We start from the raw sequence: 16,587 nt of genomic DNA, 5'->3' as shown, positions 1-16,587 counted from the left end.
TACTTCCCCCGCCCCCCAAAAATGGCTTCCTGCTTACCATGTTCACCATCTTGTCAAATTCCTCCTGAGATATGTAATAGTAATCTAACCGGTTCTCTTCTCCAAAATAAGGGCTCCGGGTGGTATGACAGGGGCTGAGAAGGAAGAGAAGGGATTGTTAAAATGGAGTGAGGAAGGCCGACGTCCCATTTGGAGTTGAACTGAGTAAGAGAATAACAGAGTTGGAAGGGACCCTGGAGGTCTTCTAGTCCAGCCCCCTGCTTAGGCAGGAAACCCTACGCCACTTCAGACAAATAGTTATCCAATCTCTACTTGAAAACTTCCAATATCGGAGCATCCACAACTTCTGAGTAGTAGATGCTTGGAACAAACTTCCAGCATTCGTGGTAACTGAATGTAAACATGCCTGGGATAAACATAGATCCATCCTGTTGTGGTTAGCTCTGGCCCTGCTCCTACCCCAAGGACTGTGGATGTGGGGGAGACATCCACATGCTGCAGACCTATTTTGCCCCCGGTGGAATCTGCTGATGAAGGCTCCTCTGACCAAGAAGACATGAGTGACAGGGAGGAGGAGAGTGGGGCAGACAGCTCAGAAGGAGATCAATTATCTAGCTCCTCCTTGGATTCAGAACAAGAGTTAATGATACAGCCACGCATGCGGAGAGCGATGCAAAGGCAACAACAACTGAGAGATTATTATCAAAGAAAATGAGGCCACCTGTGGTTGGGTGGGGCTGTGGTCATTAGTGAGGCTGCTATAAATAGCAGCCTGTGGGTTTGGCCATTGTGGAGGATTATCTGATCGTTGTGTTTCGTGACTGCTTTGCTGACTTTGACCTTTTGTGTGCTGATTTTTCCCCGCTTTGAAACTAAACCAGAGCAAAGTGTGTTTCACTTTGTGAAAGAAGAAGGACTGTGAATTGCCTCACAGCTGCAAGCTAAGTATCACAGAACTGATAAGGGACTTGTACCAATTACCAGTTTGTTTGGAGACAAGTGCTCTTTGCTATACCAAAAGAGGGCTTAGGTTAAGTGAATTTTCATTATAAAGAACATTGTTTTGAATTTTCAAACGTGTGTGTGTCTGAAATTTGTACCTGTGAATTTTTGGGAGGAGTCTACCAGAGAGCCCGACAACACATCCTAAGATAAAATACAGGAAATAGTATAATGGAAGACTAGTTGGACCATGAGGTCTTTTTCTGCTGTCAATCTTCTATGTTTCTATGAGAGAATTAGAATGAACTAGTTTCATTAGAAAAGGCTGCACCATACCCCATTTCTACTATTTTTTCCCCTTTCTCGAGGACATCTGCTTCAACCAACTTCCCAAAGGTGTAGGACTCCTACCTGAATCTGAAATAGTTATTGAACCTCCGACAAAGCCGGTGACAAAGTTCTCGCTTCCAGCAGGCCAAAGGTCCAGTCAACACCAACATGGGGTAGGGAGCCTCGAGGCTGGGCAGGGTGCTGTAGGAAGAAGCAGGGAAAGATTGATGGCTCCAGTAGGCAAACAAGGACATTAAGGCAAAACCCCTGTATGAGTTTCAGAATGCAGCTGCAAGAGCAATCATGGGCTTCCCAAGTTATGCCCATGTTACACCAACACTCCGCAGTCTGCATTGGTTGCCGATCAATTTCCGGTCACAATTCAAAGTGTTGGTTATGACCTATAAAGCCCTTCATGGCATAGGACCAGAATATCTCTGGGACCACCTTCTGCTGCACGAATCCCAGCGACCGGTTAGGTCCCACAGAGTTGGCCTTCTCCGGATCCCGTCGACTAAGCAATGTCGTTTGGCGGGACCCAGGGGAAGAGCCTTCTCTGTGGCGGCCCCGACCCTCTGGAACCAGCTCCCCCCGGAGATCAGAACTGCCCCCACCCTCCTTGCCTTTCGTAAAGTACTTAAGACCCATCTCTGTCATCAGGCAAGGGAGAACTGAGACATCTCCCCTGGGCCTATACAGTTTATACATGGTATGTTTGTGTGTATGTTTGCTTTTAATAATGGGGGTTTTAGTGTTTTTTAAATTATTAGATTTATTCTTACATTGTCTTTGTTATTGTTGTGAGCCGCCCCGAGTCTACGGAGAGGGGCGGCATGCAAATCTAATAAATAAATAAATAAATAAAATAAATACCGTATATACTCGAGTATAAGCCGACCTGAGTATAAGCCGAGGCACCAGTTTTTGCCACAAAAACCTGGGAAAACTTATTGACCCGAGTATAAGCCGAGGTTAGAAAATGCAGTGGCTACTGGTAACTTATAAAAATGGAAACCAATAAAATTACATTAATTGAGACATCAGTAGATTAAATGTTTTAGAATATTTATTTTAAAGAAAACCAAAATTAGCTCCGTAAATTTAAAAGAGGGTAAACGAAAGCAATCTGGTAATAACAATAAGTTAAAAAGTAAAAAAAGTAGCTCAATCAGCAACCAAGCTAAAACCTATTTCTAACCCTAACCCAGGGCTCTTTAAACTTGACAGTTTTAAGACTAGTGGACTTCAACTCCCAGAATTCCTGCACCAGCCATGCTACTTCAGGAGTAGGAGTTGAAGTCCACAAGCCCTAATTTTTCCAGGTTTGAAGACTCTTGCATTTCTAACCCTAACCCAGGGCTCTTTAAACTTGAGTTTTTAGAAGCCTGGAGAGAGTTCATGCTGTCCCCCCCCCCTCTTTAGCCTGCTGGCTGGCTCATTGGCTGGATCTCCCACCCTTGATCCTCCCTCCTCCTCGTCTCCCTTTATTGCCCCATGTCTTGTGCAGGGAAGCAGATTTGCTAAAGAGATCCACTTGGGACGGCAACAGGGAAATGAGGCGGAGGAGAGCCAGAATAGCCCACAGCCGCGGGGGAGGAGTAGGAGGAAAGGAAAGAGCTGCCCTCCTCCTCCTTCTCCTCTTTCCCCTGCTGCCGTACCAAGTGGATCTCTTTAACAAATCTGCTTCTCTCTCTGGCTGGAGGCTTCTAAAGCCTGGAGAGAGTTCATGCCGTCCCCGTCCTCCCCGTTTAGCTTGCTGGCGGGGCGCCCTCTTGTGGTGATTCGGCGCCCTCTTGTGGTGACTCGAGTATAAGCCGAGGTCGGGTTTTTCAGCCCATTTTTGGGGCTGAAAAACTTGGCTTATACTCGAGTATATACGGTAAATAAGAAGCTACTTAGAACTAAGGAGAAATTTCCTATCAATGAGAACAATTAACCAGTAGAAACAGCTTCCCTCCATAAATTGTGAATGTTCCAACACTGGAAGTTTTTAAGATGATGTTGGATAAACATCTGTCTGAAGTAGTGTAGGGTTTCCTGCCTAAACAGAGGGTTGGACTAGAAGACCTCCAAGGTCCCTTCCAACTCTGCTGTTATTATTATTATAACTTTCCATTAGGATTGCGTAGATGATCATGGACCGGTGTGATTTTTATTTAAGATCACCAGGGTCTTCTTTCAAAATTAAGAGGGTTAAACTCTTTAAAACCTTTAAGCCTTCCACAGTCCTAAAGCAGGGCTCTCCAAACTTGGCAACTTTAAGGCTTGTGGACTTCCAACTCCCAAAATTCTCTAGCATAGGAGGAGGAGGAGGAAGAGGAGGAAGAAGAAGAGGAGGAGGAAGAAGAGGAAAAGGAGAAGAAGGAGGAGGAGAAGGCAGAGGAGAAAAAGGAGGAAGAGGAGGAGGAAAAAGAGGAGAAGGAAGAGGAAGAGAAGGAAGAGGAGGAGGGAAAAGAGGAGAAGGAGAAGAGAAGGAGGAAGAGGAGGAAAAAGAGAAGGAGGAGGAAGAGGAGGAAGAAAAAGAGAAGGAAGAAGAAGAGGAGGAGGAAGAGGAGGAAGAGGAAAAGGAGAAGGAGGAGGAGAAGGCAGAGGAGAAAAAGGAGGAGGAAGAGGAGAAGGAGGAGGAGGAGGAGGAAAAAGAGGAGGAGGAGGAAGAGGAGGAGGAAGAGGAGGAAAGAGCCGGAGTGGCGCAATAGGTAGAGCGCAGTACTACAGGCCACTAAAGCTGACTGCTAGATCTGTAGATCAGCGGTTCAAATCTCATCACCGGCTCAAGGTTTGGGGGGATTGTGGGGGGCAATAGGCTGGTGACTCTGTTAAAAAGAGCTATTGCTGACATGTTGTAAGGAGCCCTGAGTCTAAGGAGAATAAATAAAATAAATCACCTGTTGAAGATGTGCTGAGGTTGCATCATGCTGTACATGATGTGAGTCATGTGGTCCTGAGCAGCCACCACTTCTTGAGGGGGGTCGAACTTGTTCATAGCAGCCACCTGATCCCAGTAAGAAAAAGGGAGAAAATATCGGCACAGTGGTTAGAGTGCACCATCGCAGGCTAGTTCTGCCGACTGCCATCAGTTCAATCCTGACCAGCTCAAGATCAAACCGGCCATCTGTCCTTCCAATGAAGACCCAGACTGGTGGGAGTGACTCTAAACCACTAGTGCCATTGTTATATATCATCTATCTGTGATGACACAGAGGCTAGAACACAGTATTGCAGGCCAACTCTGCCAGCCGCCATCGGTTCGCTTCTAGCCGGCTCAAGGTTCAACTGTCCATCTTTCCGAGGTCGGGGCATTTACCTTTTCCTCCACGGAAATCTTCTTGTGATCCAGCTTGGTCAGACGGAGCAGCATAAAAATCACCAGGAGCCAATAATCATCGTGGTCCTGAGGAAAACGCAGAGATGGGTTGGTTTTTGTTTTCTTCAATTTCAGGCTAATGGAGGAAAAGTTACGTTCTGTTCCAGCACCGACCCCCCACAAATACCGGATGCACACCACCACCGGTCTTAAATAATAAGGGATTTACTATGTACAAGAGATATTTACAGTTAAAGTCTTTTCGAAATGAAGCTAAAGTCTTTTAACGGCTTTGCCATATTGTTTAGAAAGTCTTATCAGCTGGCTAGAGACCCAGAATGAAATAAGCATGACAATAATTACCCAGCTGGAATAATATTCAGAGACGTCCAGAAATTATCTGGAAGTTGTGATTAGCTTTGTCTCTTTGAATCACAAGCCGAAGAAACAAGAACTAGAAACTAGATGCTAGAGCAGTGATGGTGAACCTATGGCACGGGTACCCCAGGTATGCACTTGGGGAAAAGGAATCCTCAATCTGAGTATTGCATTGGCAGTTCTGTGTTAGCAAAAACTTCAGAAGAGAAGGATTGAGGGGTCGTGATTTCTGACAGTCTCAAAATGGGTGAACAGTGCAGTCAGGTGTAGGGAAAGCAAGTAGGATGCTTGGCTGCATAGCTAGAGGTATAACAAGCAGGAAGAGGGAGATTATGATCCCGCTATATAGAATGCTGGTGAGACCACATTTGGAATACTGTGTTCAGTTCTGGAGACCTCACCTACAAAAAGATATTGACAAAATTGAAGGGGCCCAAAGACGGGCTACAAAAATGGTGGAAGGTCTGAAGCATAAAACGTATCAGGAAAGACTTCATGAACTCAATCTGTATAGTCTGGAGGACAGAAGGAAAAGGGGGGACATGATCAAAACATTTAAATATATTAAAGGGTTAAATAAGGTCCAGGAGGGAAGTGTTTTTAATAGGAAAGTGAACACAAGAACAAGGGGACACAATCTGAAGTTAGTTGGGGGAAAGATCAAAAGCAACATGAGAAAATATTATTTCACTGAAAGAGTAGTAGATCCTTGGAACAAACTTCCAGCAGACGTGGTAGATAAATCCACAGTAACTGAATTGAAACATGCCTGGGATAAACATATATCCATTGTAAGATAAAATACAGAAAATAGTATAAGGGCAGACTAGATGGACCACGAGGTCTTTTTCTGCCGTCAGACTTCTATGTTTCTATGTTTCTATAAGTGTGAAAAATGGTCCTAAGTCATTTTTTTCAGTGATGTTGTAACTTGAAATGGTCACTAAGCAAACTGTTGTAAGTTGAGGACTCCCTGTATTACATCCAAATGCTATTGTTATCTCACTATCCAAAGCGATTCTGGGCAATATTGTTCTGTTCTGCTTCTTTTTGTGGAGTCTGCCTCAAATCGTCACCTGGGCCTTAACTGCCATGCCAAATGATGTCAGCGTAATAAAAATTGATAGCTGTTCCAATATTTCACGGACAGTTTGACTTCTCCCTCACCTGAACGGGATTCTTCAACAGGTTGAACACTCTCAGCAGAGGCAGAGATTCAATGTATTCCAGCTCACTCAGTTCGAACACCTGAGAAGAATGGAATGGATGAAAGGAAAGAGGGAGAGGAGAATGCTTCAAACTCCTGGATGGAGGGATGGAGGGAGGGAAGGTGTTAAGGTATGAGCAGGGTAATCCTTGTTTACCAAGGTTGTGCACACACAGAAACATTTAGTTTGAGAACATTTGTGAAATAACATCTTCAGAAAAACAGTCTATATTAACCGCTCCAAACTTGACTGTAAAAAATATGACTTCAGTAACCGAGTTGTCGAAGCGTGGAACTCATTACCGGACTCCATAGTGTCATCCCCAAACCCCCAACACTTTACCCTTAGATTATCTACGGTTGACCTATCCAGATTCCTAAGAGGTCAGTAAGGGGCGAGTACAAGTGCACTACAGTGCCTTCCGTCCCCTGTCCTTGCTCTCCTATATCTCCTGTACCTTTCTTCTATTCCTATATCTCTTCTCTTCTTTCATTGATATGTTCTATTACTATACCTTCTTTTCTATTCTTTCTTAGATATATTTTACTATGAGTATCTCCTCTATAACCTTCATCATGTATTTTACTATGTATATATAGATATATACCCCCTAAAACCCTCATTGTGCAGTGGACAAAATAAATAAATAAATAAAATGAATAAATAAAATAATAAGTCACAATAACAACCCAAATATTACCAAGTACATAGTCTTTCTTATCAGTTGTCTTTGTCATAATCAGTAAATAAAGATATCAAACCTAAACACATTTTAGCTGTAATACATGACTACAATACAGAGAGATTGCAGAGCTAACCTAATAGTGAGTAGCCAGGCAAAGAGAAACAGAGAGGGTGATTCAGTGAAATAAGCTATAAACTCTAGCTCCCTCTTGAGGCAGTCTGCAACACCTCAGCTAAACAGACATACAGTAGCTCAGTTATAATACATATTGTTGGTTTATATATTGCCAACCCAATAGTTATAGACAGAGTCCTAACAGAAGGGTGGATGAATGGAAGAATGGAGGAAAGGATGGATGGAGGGAAGGGTGGATGGAGTGATTGAGGGAGAGATGATGGAGGGCGGGAGGGAAGGGCTGGATGGAGAGAGAGCTGGATGGAGGGGGGAATGAAGGAAGGGATGGTGGGAGGGAGGGATGAAGTAGCCTGATCAAGGAGAAGGCAACATATAAGACTTTCGTCATCTCAGTTGCTCAGGGAGGAAAAAGGGGGGGGGGGGGAGAATCAAGAAACTTAAGTTTCTAACCCTCATGACTTCAGAGCTTTCCCTAAGGGAGGGCCGCCAGATGTGGAGGCTGCTGGTGGGAATCCTTGGAATCATAATCCTAGAACCTGTGATTTGGAGAAGGTTGCTCTGAAGTTATGTTTGAAATAGGTAAGGCCAGTGAAATTCCTGATGCCCAAATGGGAAGGCTTGAGATTTCCAGGAGCTTTGGATGTGAATGAATGGACAGATGGATGGATGGATGGATGGAGATAGATAGATAGATAGATAGATAGATAGATAGATAGACAGACAGACAGATAGATTTAAATAGCGATACATACATACATACATACATACATACATACATACATACATACATACATAATTGGTAAAGACATGATAGAGTGATAGATAGACATGATGAACAGAGAGAGATAAACAGATGATACATAGAGATAGAGATAGATAGATAGAAACATACATACATAATAGATAAAGACATGATAGAGTGACAGATAGACATGATGAACAGACATGATGAACAGAGAGAGATAAACAGATGATACATAGAGATAGACATAGATAGATAGATAGATAGATAGATAGATAGATAGATAGATAGATAGATAGATACATACATAGATAGAAACATACATACATAATAGATAGACATGATAGAGTGACAGATAATACATAGGTAGACAGATATGATAGATAGATAGATAGATAGATAGATAGATAGAGAGAGAGATAGAGAGAGAGATAGATAGAGAGAGAGATAGAGAGAGAGAGAGAGAGAGAGAGATAGAAAGAGAGAGAGAGATTTAAATAGAGATAAATAGATGAGAGAGAGGGAGAGAAAGAGAGAAGATAGCTAGATAGACAGACAGACAGACAGACAGACAGACAGACAGACAGACAGACAGACATAAAGGTAGTATTGATGGGTAGCTGGTCATATACTAGATGGATAGATTGAATCAACCAACGGATAATGAATGGCTAAACAAAGATATGATGGCTCAATTGCCCAAAAACTACGCAAAGTAAGAGTTACTGAAATGGGTGTGTCCGATGTACAGAGTACATTTTCTCAAGCACATTTTAAAAGTAGCTTCTGGTCCCTTTTTTGGCCTTCAACTCTCACCCCAAAGAGAACACTTACGGGAAAAGCCTCATTCTGGGGTTCTCCTGCCCCCCCCCCCCCGAGCGGTTGAGTCTCCTTGGCTGTGTAAATCTTACCTGGTTATTTTCCAGGTTGATGTCCTGCAGGAGGTTGTGGTCTTCCAGGCCCTTCAGGCTGCTGATTTGGTTGTCCGACAGATCCAACACTTGCAAGACTTTGAGTTTTTCCAAGCCAACCGCTTTCTCGATCTGGTTCGATTGCTGCCAAAACAATCGCGAGCTTCTCCAATATCGGAAACATGGCTGCTATTTGGGCAAATCGAAGCACAGCCGAGGACTTCAACTCCCAGAATTCCTGGGCCGGCCATGCTGGTTCAGGAATTCTGGGAGTTGAAGTCCACAAGTCATTGTGGACTTGTTCTCCAGCCCTCTGATGTAGGGCTTCAAACCCTACACTCTTTTTACGCCAACCGAAACATATTAGGCGAGGAAAGAAGTTCAACTCAGGCAGTGGAGGAAAACTCACCAGGCAGAGAGTTTTGATGGGCAGATTTTCCAAACCAGTAATTGCTTCGATCTTGTTGTTGGCCAAGCTCAGGTAGGTCAGGCTGTAGCAATTCTCCAGGCCTTGAATCTCTGCGATGTTGTTATCTGCACGTCGGCATGAGAATTAAGGAATGAAACAAGCAACGTTAAGAGGCGTGTGAGGTCAAAGAACAGAATAGAATTTTATTGGCCAAGTGTGACTGGACACACAAGGAATTTGTCTTGGTGCAGATGCTCTCAGCGTACATAAAATAAAATATACATTTGTCAAGAATCATGTGGTACAACAATGATTGTCATAGGGGTCAAATAAGCAATGAAGAAACCATCAATATTAATAAAAATCTTAGGATACAAGCAACAAGTTATAGTCATACAGTCCTGAGTGGGGAGGAAATGGGTGATAGGAATGATGAGAAAAACTAGTAGAATAGAAGTGCAGATTTAGTAGAAAGTCTGACAGTGTTGAGGGAATTATTTGTTTAGTAGAGTGATGGCGTTCGGGGAAAAAACTACAGTGTTCCCTCGATTTTCATGGGTTCGAACTTCGCGAATAGCCTATACCACGGTTTAAAAAAAAAAATTAATTAAAAAATACTTCGCGGTTTTTTCCTATACCACGGTTTTTCCCATCCAATAATGTCATATGTCATTGCCAAACTAATAATTTTTGCAAATAAATAAGAAAAAAAATTATTATTGTTAATAAATAATTATGTTTATAAATATCAGGATCACTAAGTGTCTTATTCAATGGTGAGTACCAGGAATCATGGTGAGTAAATGGTTGTTAAGGGAATGGGAAATGGTAATTTAAGGGTTTAAAGTGTTAAGGGAAGGCTTGTGATACTGTCCATAGCCAAAAATGGTGTATTTACATCCGCATCTCTACTTCGCGGAAATTCGACTTTCGCAGGCGGTCTCGGAACGCATCCCCTGCGGAAATTGAGGGAACACTGTATTCTTGTGTCTAGTTGTCTTGGTGTGCAATGCTCTATAGTGTCGTTTTGAGGGTGGGGGTTGAAACAGTTTGTGTCCAGGATGCGAGGGGTCAGTCAATATTTTCCCCACCCTCTTTTTGACTCGTGCAGTCTACAGGTCCTCAATGGAAGGCAGGTTTGTAGCCATTGTTTTTTCTATTCAAAGCTCACGGATGAAGGGCCGGGCAGAAAAACTCCATGGATTGAAGAGAACTGGAGGGAGAAGTTGACAAGTGAGTGACGGGCGAGTGACACCCTCAACCAAGCTTCTCACTTGGTGAAAGTCTATGGAGATTCTCAGTCATCCATATCATGGTTGTCTCAAAAGTGCTTTTATTTTTCCTAGAGGCAGTTGGACTTTCTGTTTTTTTTTTCCTTTTGAAGGTGTTTCGCTTCTCATCCGTGAAGCTTCTTTGGTTCTAGCGTCAGTTCCAGAACTTGTTTGGTGCTGACTTTCGAACTGAGGAAGCTTCTGGGATGAGAAGTGAAACATTCTCGAAAGAAAAAAAAACCAGACAAAACAAAAAGTCCAGTTTCCTTTTGAAGAAGCGTAGGACAACCATGACCTGGATCAGGGGTCTCCAACCTTGGCAACTTTTAAGTCCTGTGGACTTCGATTCTGAGAATTAACTGAGAATTACCATCTTTTTCAGAGTATAAGACACGCCTAGATTTTAGAAGTTGGAAACAAGGGAAAAGCTATTCTGAACCAAATGATGTAGTAATGTATTATTTAATAAAATACCAGTATAGCAGAATACTTTTTAAAACCGTGTACACTTTTTACAAACTTCAAACTTGACAGCTTTAAGACTTGTAGACTTCAACTCCCAGAATTTCTCCTGCAGTCATGCTACCCTGTTTCCCCGAAAATAAGACGTACCCCGAAAGTAAGGCATGTCAGAGGTTTTGCAGAATTTGCTAATATAAGGCAACCCCCAAAAATAAGGCGTAGTCAAGTTTACATACGGTACGGTGGAAAAACATACGGTGCCATTCAAAGCTGTTCATAGCGGTACCGTAATAATGTGGCGTCCCCTGCTGGCCCCTTCCATCGCTTTGTACCGTCCAGTACAGCAGACACCGTCTGCTGCTGTCTCACCGCCATTACAGTCTCCACTACAGTGCGTAGACTGTAGTTCCTCTAGTGGCCGGAAGCTGCAATAGCAGGAGTATGCTGTTGTACCATATAAGTGCCGTCGTTTGTGTGTGGGGGTGCCATACCGACAGGTACCGTACCGTAATCAGTGTACCATACGGTACACTTTCTTTGGGGGTATCAGCTTTTCTGCCTGTGAATTTGTCTTATTTGAGAAATATAAGGCACCCCCCCCCCCCGAAAATAAGACGTAGCACAACTTTTGGAGCAAAAATTAATATAAGACAGTGTCTTATTTTCAGGGAAACATGGTAGCTCAGGAATGGGAGTTGAAGTCCACAAGCCTTAAACTCGCCAAGTTTGAAGACCTTTGCACCCCTAATCCCTAACCCAGGGGTCTTCAAACTTGACAGCCTGGACTTCAATTCCCAGAATTCCTCCTCCAGTCATGCTAGATGGCAAAAACAAGAGGGCAAAAACAGCCCAATTTTTGTGAAAAACAGGCTGTATTTCACCCATTTTTCACAACAATTGGGGGGCGGGGGTGTCTGGAGAGCCTACAGCTTTTGGAGATTGGGGGAAAGCAAAAATGTCTCAATTTTTGTGAAAAAACAGGTGAAAAATGACCAATTTCTTAAGTGCTCTCTGCAAGCTGGAGGGGTGTGTGTGAAGCAAATGTTTGATGGTATCCAAGCAACGTTTAGATGCCGTCTTAATGTCAGTCTTGAGCCTTTGGGGCAACTCACTCAGGATTCCCAAGAGGGAAGCTGCACAGGAAGAATATTTTAAATATTCTACATCTCGAAATCAGAAACACAGTGAAGTCTCCAAGTCCCTATCGCACTGTGCACATTAAGGTACTTGAGTGAGGTACTAATACCACTCTACAAAGCGTTAATAAGGCCACACCTAGAATCCTGTTTTGGTCACCAGACAATAAAAAAAGAGATTGAGACTCTAGAAAGAGGGCAGAGAAGAGCAACCAGGATGATTAGGGGACTGGAGGCTAAAACATAGGAAGAATGTTCCATGCAGGAACTGGGCATGGCTAGTTTAATGGAAAGAAGGTCCAGGGGAGATATGATAACAATAGCAGTAGCATTTAGACTTATATGGCAAAGACTTATATAGACTTATATCAGCATTTAGACTGAAGGCAAATCATGCCAGACTAATCTCATTGATTTCTTTGACTATGTCACAAAGGTGTTGGATCAAGGTAGTGCCGTGGATATTGCCTATCTGGACTTCAGCAAAGCCTTTGATACAGTTCCACATAAAGAGCTGATAGATAAATTAGTGAAGATTGGACTTAATCCCTGGATAGTTCAGTGGATTTCAAGCTGGCTGAAGCATAGACATCAGAGAGTTATTGTTAATGGCGAGTATTCTGAGCAGAGACAGGTTACAAGCGGTGTGCCACAAGGGTCTGTTCTGGGTCCTATTCTTTTTAATAAGTTTGTGAGTGACATAGGGGAAGGTTTGGTAGGGAAGGTTTGCCTATTTGCCGATGACTCCAAAGTGTGCAATAGGGTTGATATTCCTGGAGGGGTCTGTAATATGGTAAATGGTTTAGCTTTACTAGATAAATGGTCAAAGCAATGGAAACTGCAGTTTAATGTTTCCAAATGTAAAATAATGCCCTTGGGGAAAAGGAATCCTCAATCTGAGTATTGCATTGGCAGTTCTGTGTTAGCAAAAACTTCAGAAGAGAAGGATTTAGGGGTAGTGATTTCTGACAGCCTCAAAATGGGTGAGCAGTGTGGTCGGGCAGTAGGAAAAGCAAGTAGGATGCTTGGCTGCATAGCTAGAGGTATAACAAGCAGGAAGAGGGAGATTGTGATCCCCTTATATAGAGCGCTGGTGAGACCACATTTGGAATACTGTGTTCAGTTCTGGAGACCTCACCTACAAAAAGATATTGACAAAATTGAAGGGGTCCAAAGACGGGCTACAAGAATGGTGGAAGATCTTAAGCATAAAACGTATCAGGAAAGACTTCATGAACTCAATCTGTATAGTCTAGACTCTGGAGGACAGAAGGAAAAGGGGGGACATGATCGAAACATTTAAATATATTAAAGGGTTAAATAAGGTCCAGGAGGGAAGTGTTTTTAATAGGAAAATGAACACAAGAACAAGGGGACACAATCTGAGGTTAGTTGGGGGAAAGATCAGAAGCAACGTGAGAAAATATTATTTCACTGAAAGAGTAGTAGATCCTTGGAACAAACTTCCAGCAGACGTGGTTGGTAAATCCACAGTAACTGAATTTAAACATGCCTGGGATAAACATAGATCCATCCTAAGATAAAATACAGAAAATAGTATAAGGGCAGACTAGATGGACCATGAGGTCTTTTTCTGCTGTCAGACTTCTATGTTTCTAAGGAATAATGGATGGAAACTGACTAAGGAGAGATTCAACCTGGAAATAAGGAGAAATTTCCTGACGGTGAGAACAGTCAACCAATGGAAGCTTTCAAGAAGAGACTGGACTACCATCTGTCAGAAATGGTGTACGGTCCCTTGCTTGGGTGACGGGTTGGACTAGATGGCCTACAAGGTCCCTTCCAATAATCTAATATCCCCTGTATTCTTATATTTTAAATATTTTATATCTTGAAATTAGAAATGTGGTTCAGTTTCCAGGTCTCTATTTACTGACTTCACCATGTAGAGCCTTTCTGAGTAGGGGGTAAATACTTGCTTGATAAATTATTCCATATTATCTTTCTGCGTTTGAGAAAAAAGGAGGCTGTTTGCATCAAACAGGGGATTTAAAAGCAATATATAAATCTGAAAGTCTGTTTAAGCCGGGAGAATTTCTCCCAAGATACAGCTCGGTGCTCCGGAGACAGAAAAAATGTTTCCAAGGGACCTGTTACCAAAGGATCGGTCCCAGTCTGAAGATACTCCAAAGGAAAATGACGTCAATCTGTCTCCTGGCACACGATATACATAGAAATATAGAAACATAGAAGATTGACGGAAGAAAAAGACCTCATGGTCCGTCTAGTCTGCCTTTATACTATTTCCTGCATTTTATCTTAGGGTGGATCTATGTTTATCCCAGGCATGTTTAAATTCAGTGACTGTGGATTTACCAACCACGTCTGCTGGAAGTTTGTTCCAAGCATCTACTACTCTTTCAGTCAAATAATATTTTCTCATGTTACTTCTAATCTTTCCCTCAACTCACCTCAGATTGTGCCCCCTTGTTCTTGCGTTCACTTTCCTGTTAAAAACACTTCCTTCCTGAACCTTATTTAACACTTTAACAGATTTAAATGTTTCGATCATGTCCCCCCTTTCCCTTCTGTCCTCCAGACTGTACAGATGGAGTTCATGAAGTCTTTCCTGATAAGTTTTATGCTTAAGACCTTCCACCATTCTTGCAGCCCGTCTTTGGACCCGTTCAATTTTGTCAATATCTTTTTGTAGGTGAGGTCTCCAGAACCGAGCACAGTATTATTCCAAATGCGGTCTCAGCAGTGCTCTATACAGCGGCATCACAACCTCTCTCTTCCTGCTTGTTATACCTCTAGCTATGCAGCCAAGCATTCTACTCGCTTTCCCTAGCGCCCAACCACACTGTTCCTCCATTTTGAGACTGTCAGAAATCACGACCCCTAAATCCTTCTCTTCTGAAGTTTTTGATAACACAGAACTGCCATGGGAGGGATATATACACAATCAGGAGGGTGTTATGGAGACCTTAGGGCAGTGATGACGATCCTTTTTTTGGTTCGTATACTAAAAGGATGTTATTTTTTTTTTTTATTATTATTATTATTAGTAGTAGTAGTAGTAGTAGTAGTAGTAGTAGTAGTAGTATTTATTAGATTTGTATGCCGCCCCTCTCCATAGACTCGGGGCGGCTCACAACAACAATAAAACAATGTATAACAAATTTAATAATTTAAAAGTCACTAAAAGCCCCTTATTAAAAAGCAAAAACATACACAAAAACATACCATGCATAAACTGTATAGGCCCGGGGGAGATGTCTCAATTCCCCCATGCCTGACGGCAGAGGTGGGTTTTAAGGAGTTTACGAAAGGCAAGGAGGGTGGGGGCAATTCTAATCTCTGGGGGGAGCTGATTCCAGAGGGTCGGGGCCACCACAGAGAAGGCTCTTCCCCTGGGTCCCGCCAAGCGACATTGTTTAGTGTGTGTTTGCACTAGCGTATGCGCATATTCCCACATCCATTCTCTCCCTCCCATGCATGTGCCCCCCCATGCTGCCCCCCTGCATATGCACACAATACCCCCACCCCCGTGTATGCGCACAGGCTGGGGCAGTGGGTCCATCCTAGCAGGAGGATTAAAGTGCCGATTGCTGCAATCAATTATTATTATTTTTTTTAAAGGATACTGTCCAGTATGAGCTTTCTGAGGGACTGATAATCGTAAAGATTTTGCATTTCTGAAATGTCATTGTAGGAGAAATTAGCCACCTGGAAAGAGAAGGAGAAATGGAGAAGGTCCCATGAAGGTGTCCTAACCACTTAGCAGTCAGAAGACATGAGGTTTTTACAGAGAATCAGCATCCTGTATTGCCCCCAACAATCTGGGTCCTCATTTTACCGACTCTGGAAGGATGGGAAGCTGAGTCAACTGTAAGCTGGCAATCTGACAAAACAGCCATCAACGGGCAAAATGAGATAAACAACGTTTACACACCATTTGAGAGAGACAATCGCAAAACTGAAAAGGAAACAAGGTCTACGCATAACCTTGCTGGCAGCAGTACTGAAATAAGCAGTGTTTAATGCCAAGATTAACACAATTAAGGATATTCTGATTGAATTACCAACTCAGACAAACAGTAAACAACCTAACTGAGGAACGACCAAGATCTCTTCCAGCAACACTGACTGGGCAAGCCTCCACTATATAAACAGAGAGAAAAACCACTCCCCTCTAGCCCTGATGATGTTACCTATTTGGGTCATGAAACATCTGCAGGAAAAGCACCAAGGTCAGAGAGCACCAAGGCCTCACTGTTCAACCCTAAGCTACAAATATTCTATTACCGTCTCCTATCCCAGCCCAGTCATCATCATCCACTAAATTCAGGATAATTTGGAAAAACAAGAAAGAAAGAGAGAGAGAAAGAAAGAGAGAGAGAGAGAGAAGAAGAAGAAGGAGAAGAGGAAGAAGGGGAGAGAGAGAGAGGGAGGGAAAGGGAGGGGGAAGGGAGGGAGAGAAGGAAGAAAGGGAAGAAGGAGGGCAAGAGAAAGAGAAAGAAAGAGACAGAAAGAAAGGAAGAGAGAGAGAGAGAGAGAAGAAGAAGAAAGGGAGAGGGGGGGAGGGAAAGGGAGGGGGAAGGGGGAGAGAGGAGGGAGGGAGAGAAGGAAGAAAGGGAAGAAGGAGGGCAAGAGAGAGAGAAAGAGACAGAAAGAAAGGAAGAGAGAGAGAGAGAAGAAGAAGAAGAAGAA

At 43.0% G+C, this 16,587-nt stretch overlaps 1 protein-coding gene across 3 annotated transcripts in view; it reads right to left on the bottom strand.

Moving 5' to 3' along the window:
* The window catches only part of LRGUK (leucine rich repeats and guanylate kinase domain containing), a 39,081-nt gene that overhangs the window by 15,324 nt on the left and 7,170 nt on the right, over positions 1-16,587 (bottom strand). For 2 of the 3 annotated variants that reach the window (XM_070754460.1, XM_070754461.1), the window contains exons 5-12: positions 15,522-15,603; positions 9,045-9,169; positions 8,636-8,779; positions 6,122-6,202; positions 4,577-4,663; positions 4,158-4,264; positions 1,354-1,473; positions 38-134 (exon numbers count right to left, since the gene is read on the bottom strand). In XM_070754460.1, coding sequence (XP_070610561.1) covers positions 38-134; positions 1,354-1,473; positions 4,158-4,264; positions 4,577-4,663; positions 6,122-6,202; positions 8,636-8,779; positions 9,045-9,169; positions 15,522-15,603 — 843 coding nt within the window. The remainder of the gene's footprint in view (positions 1-37; positions 135-1,353; positions 1,474-4,157; positions 4,265-4,576; positions 4,664-6,121; positions 6,203-8,635; positions 8,780-9,044; positions 9,170-15,521; positions 15,604-16,587) is intronic. The other variant, XM_070754462.1, reaches the window with a different exon arrangement.

The sequence above is a fragment of the Erythrolamprus reginae genome, chromosome 6 (assembly GCF_031021105.1).
Source record: "Erythrolamprus reginae isolate rEryReg1 chromosome 6, rEryReg1.hap1, whole genome shotgun sequence".
NCBI classification, from domain to species: domain Eukaryota; kingdom Metazoa; phylum Chordata; class Lepidosauria; order Squamata; family Dipsadidae; genus Erythrolamprus; species Erythrolamprus reginae.
Note: the sequence above shows the minus strand (reverse complement) of the source record. Positions and strands in the feature narration are given on the sequence as shown.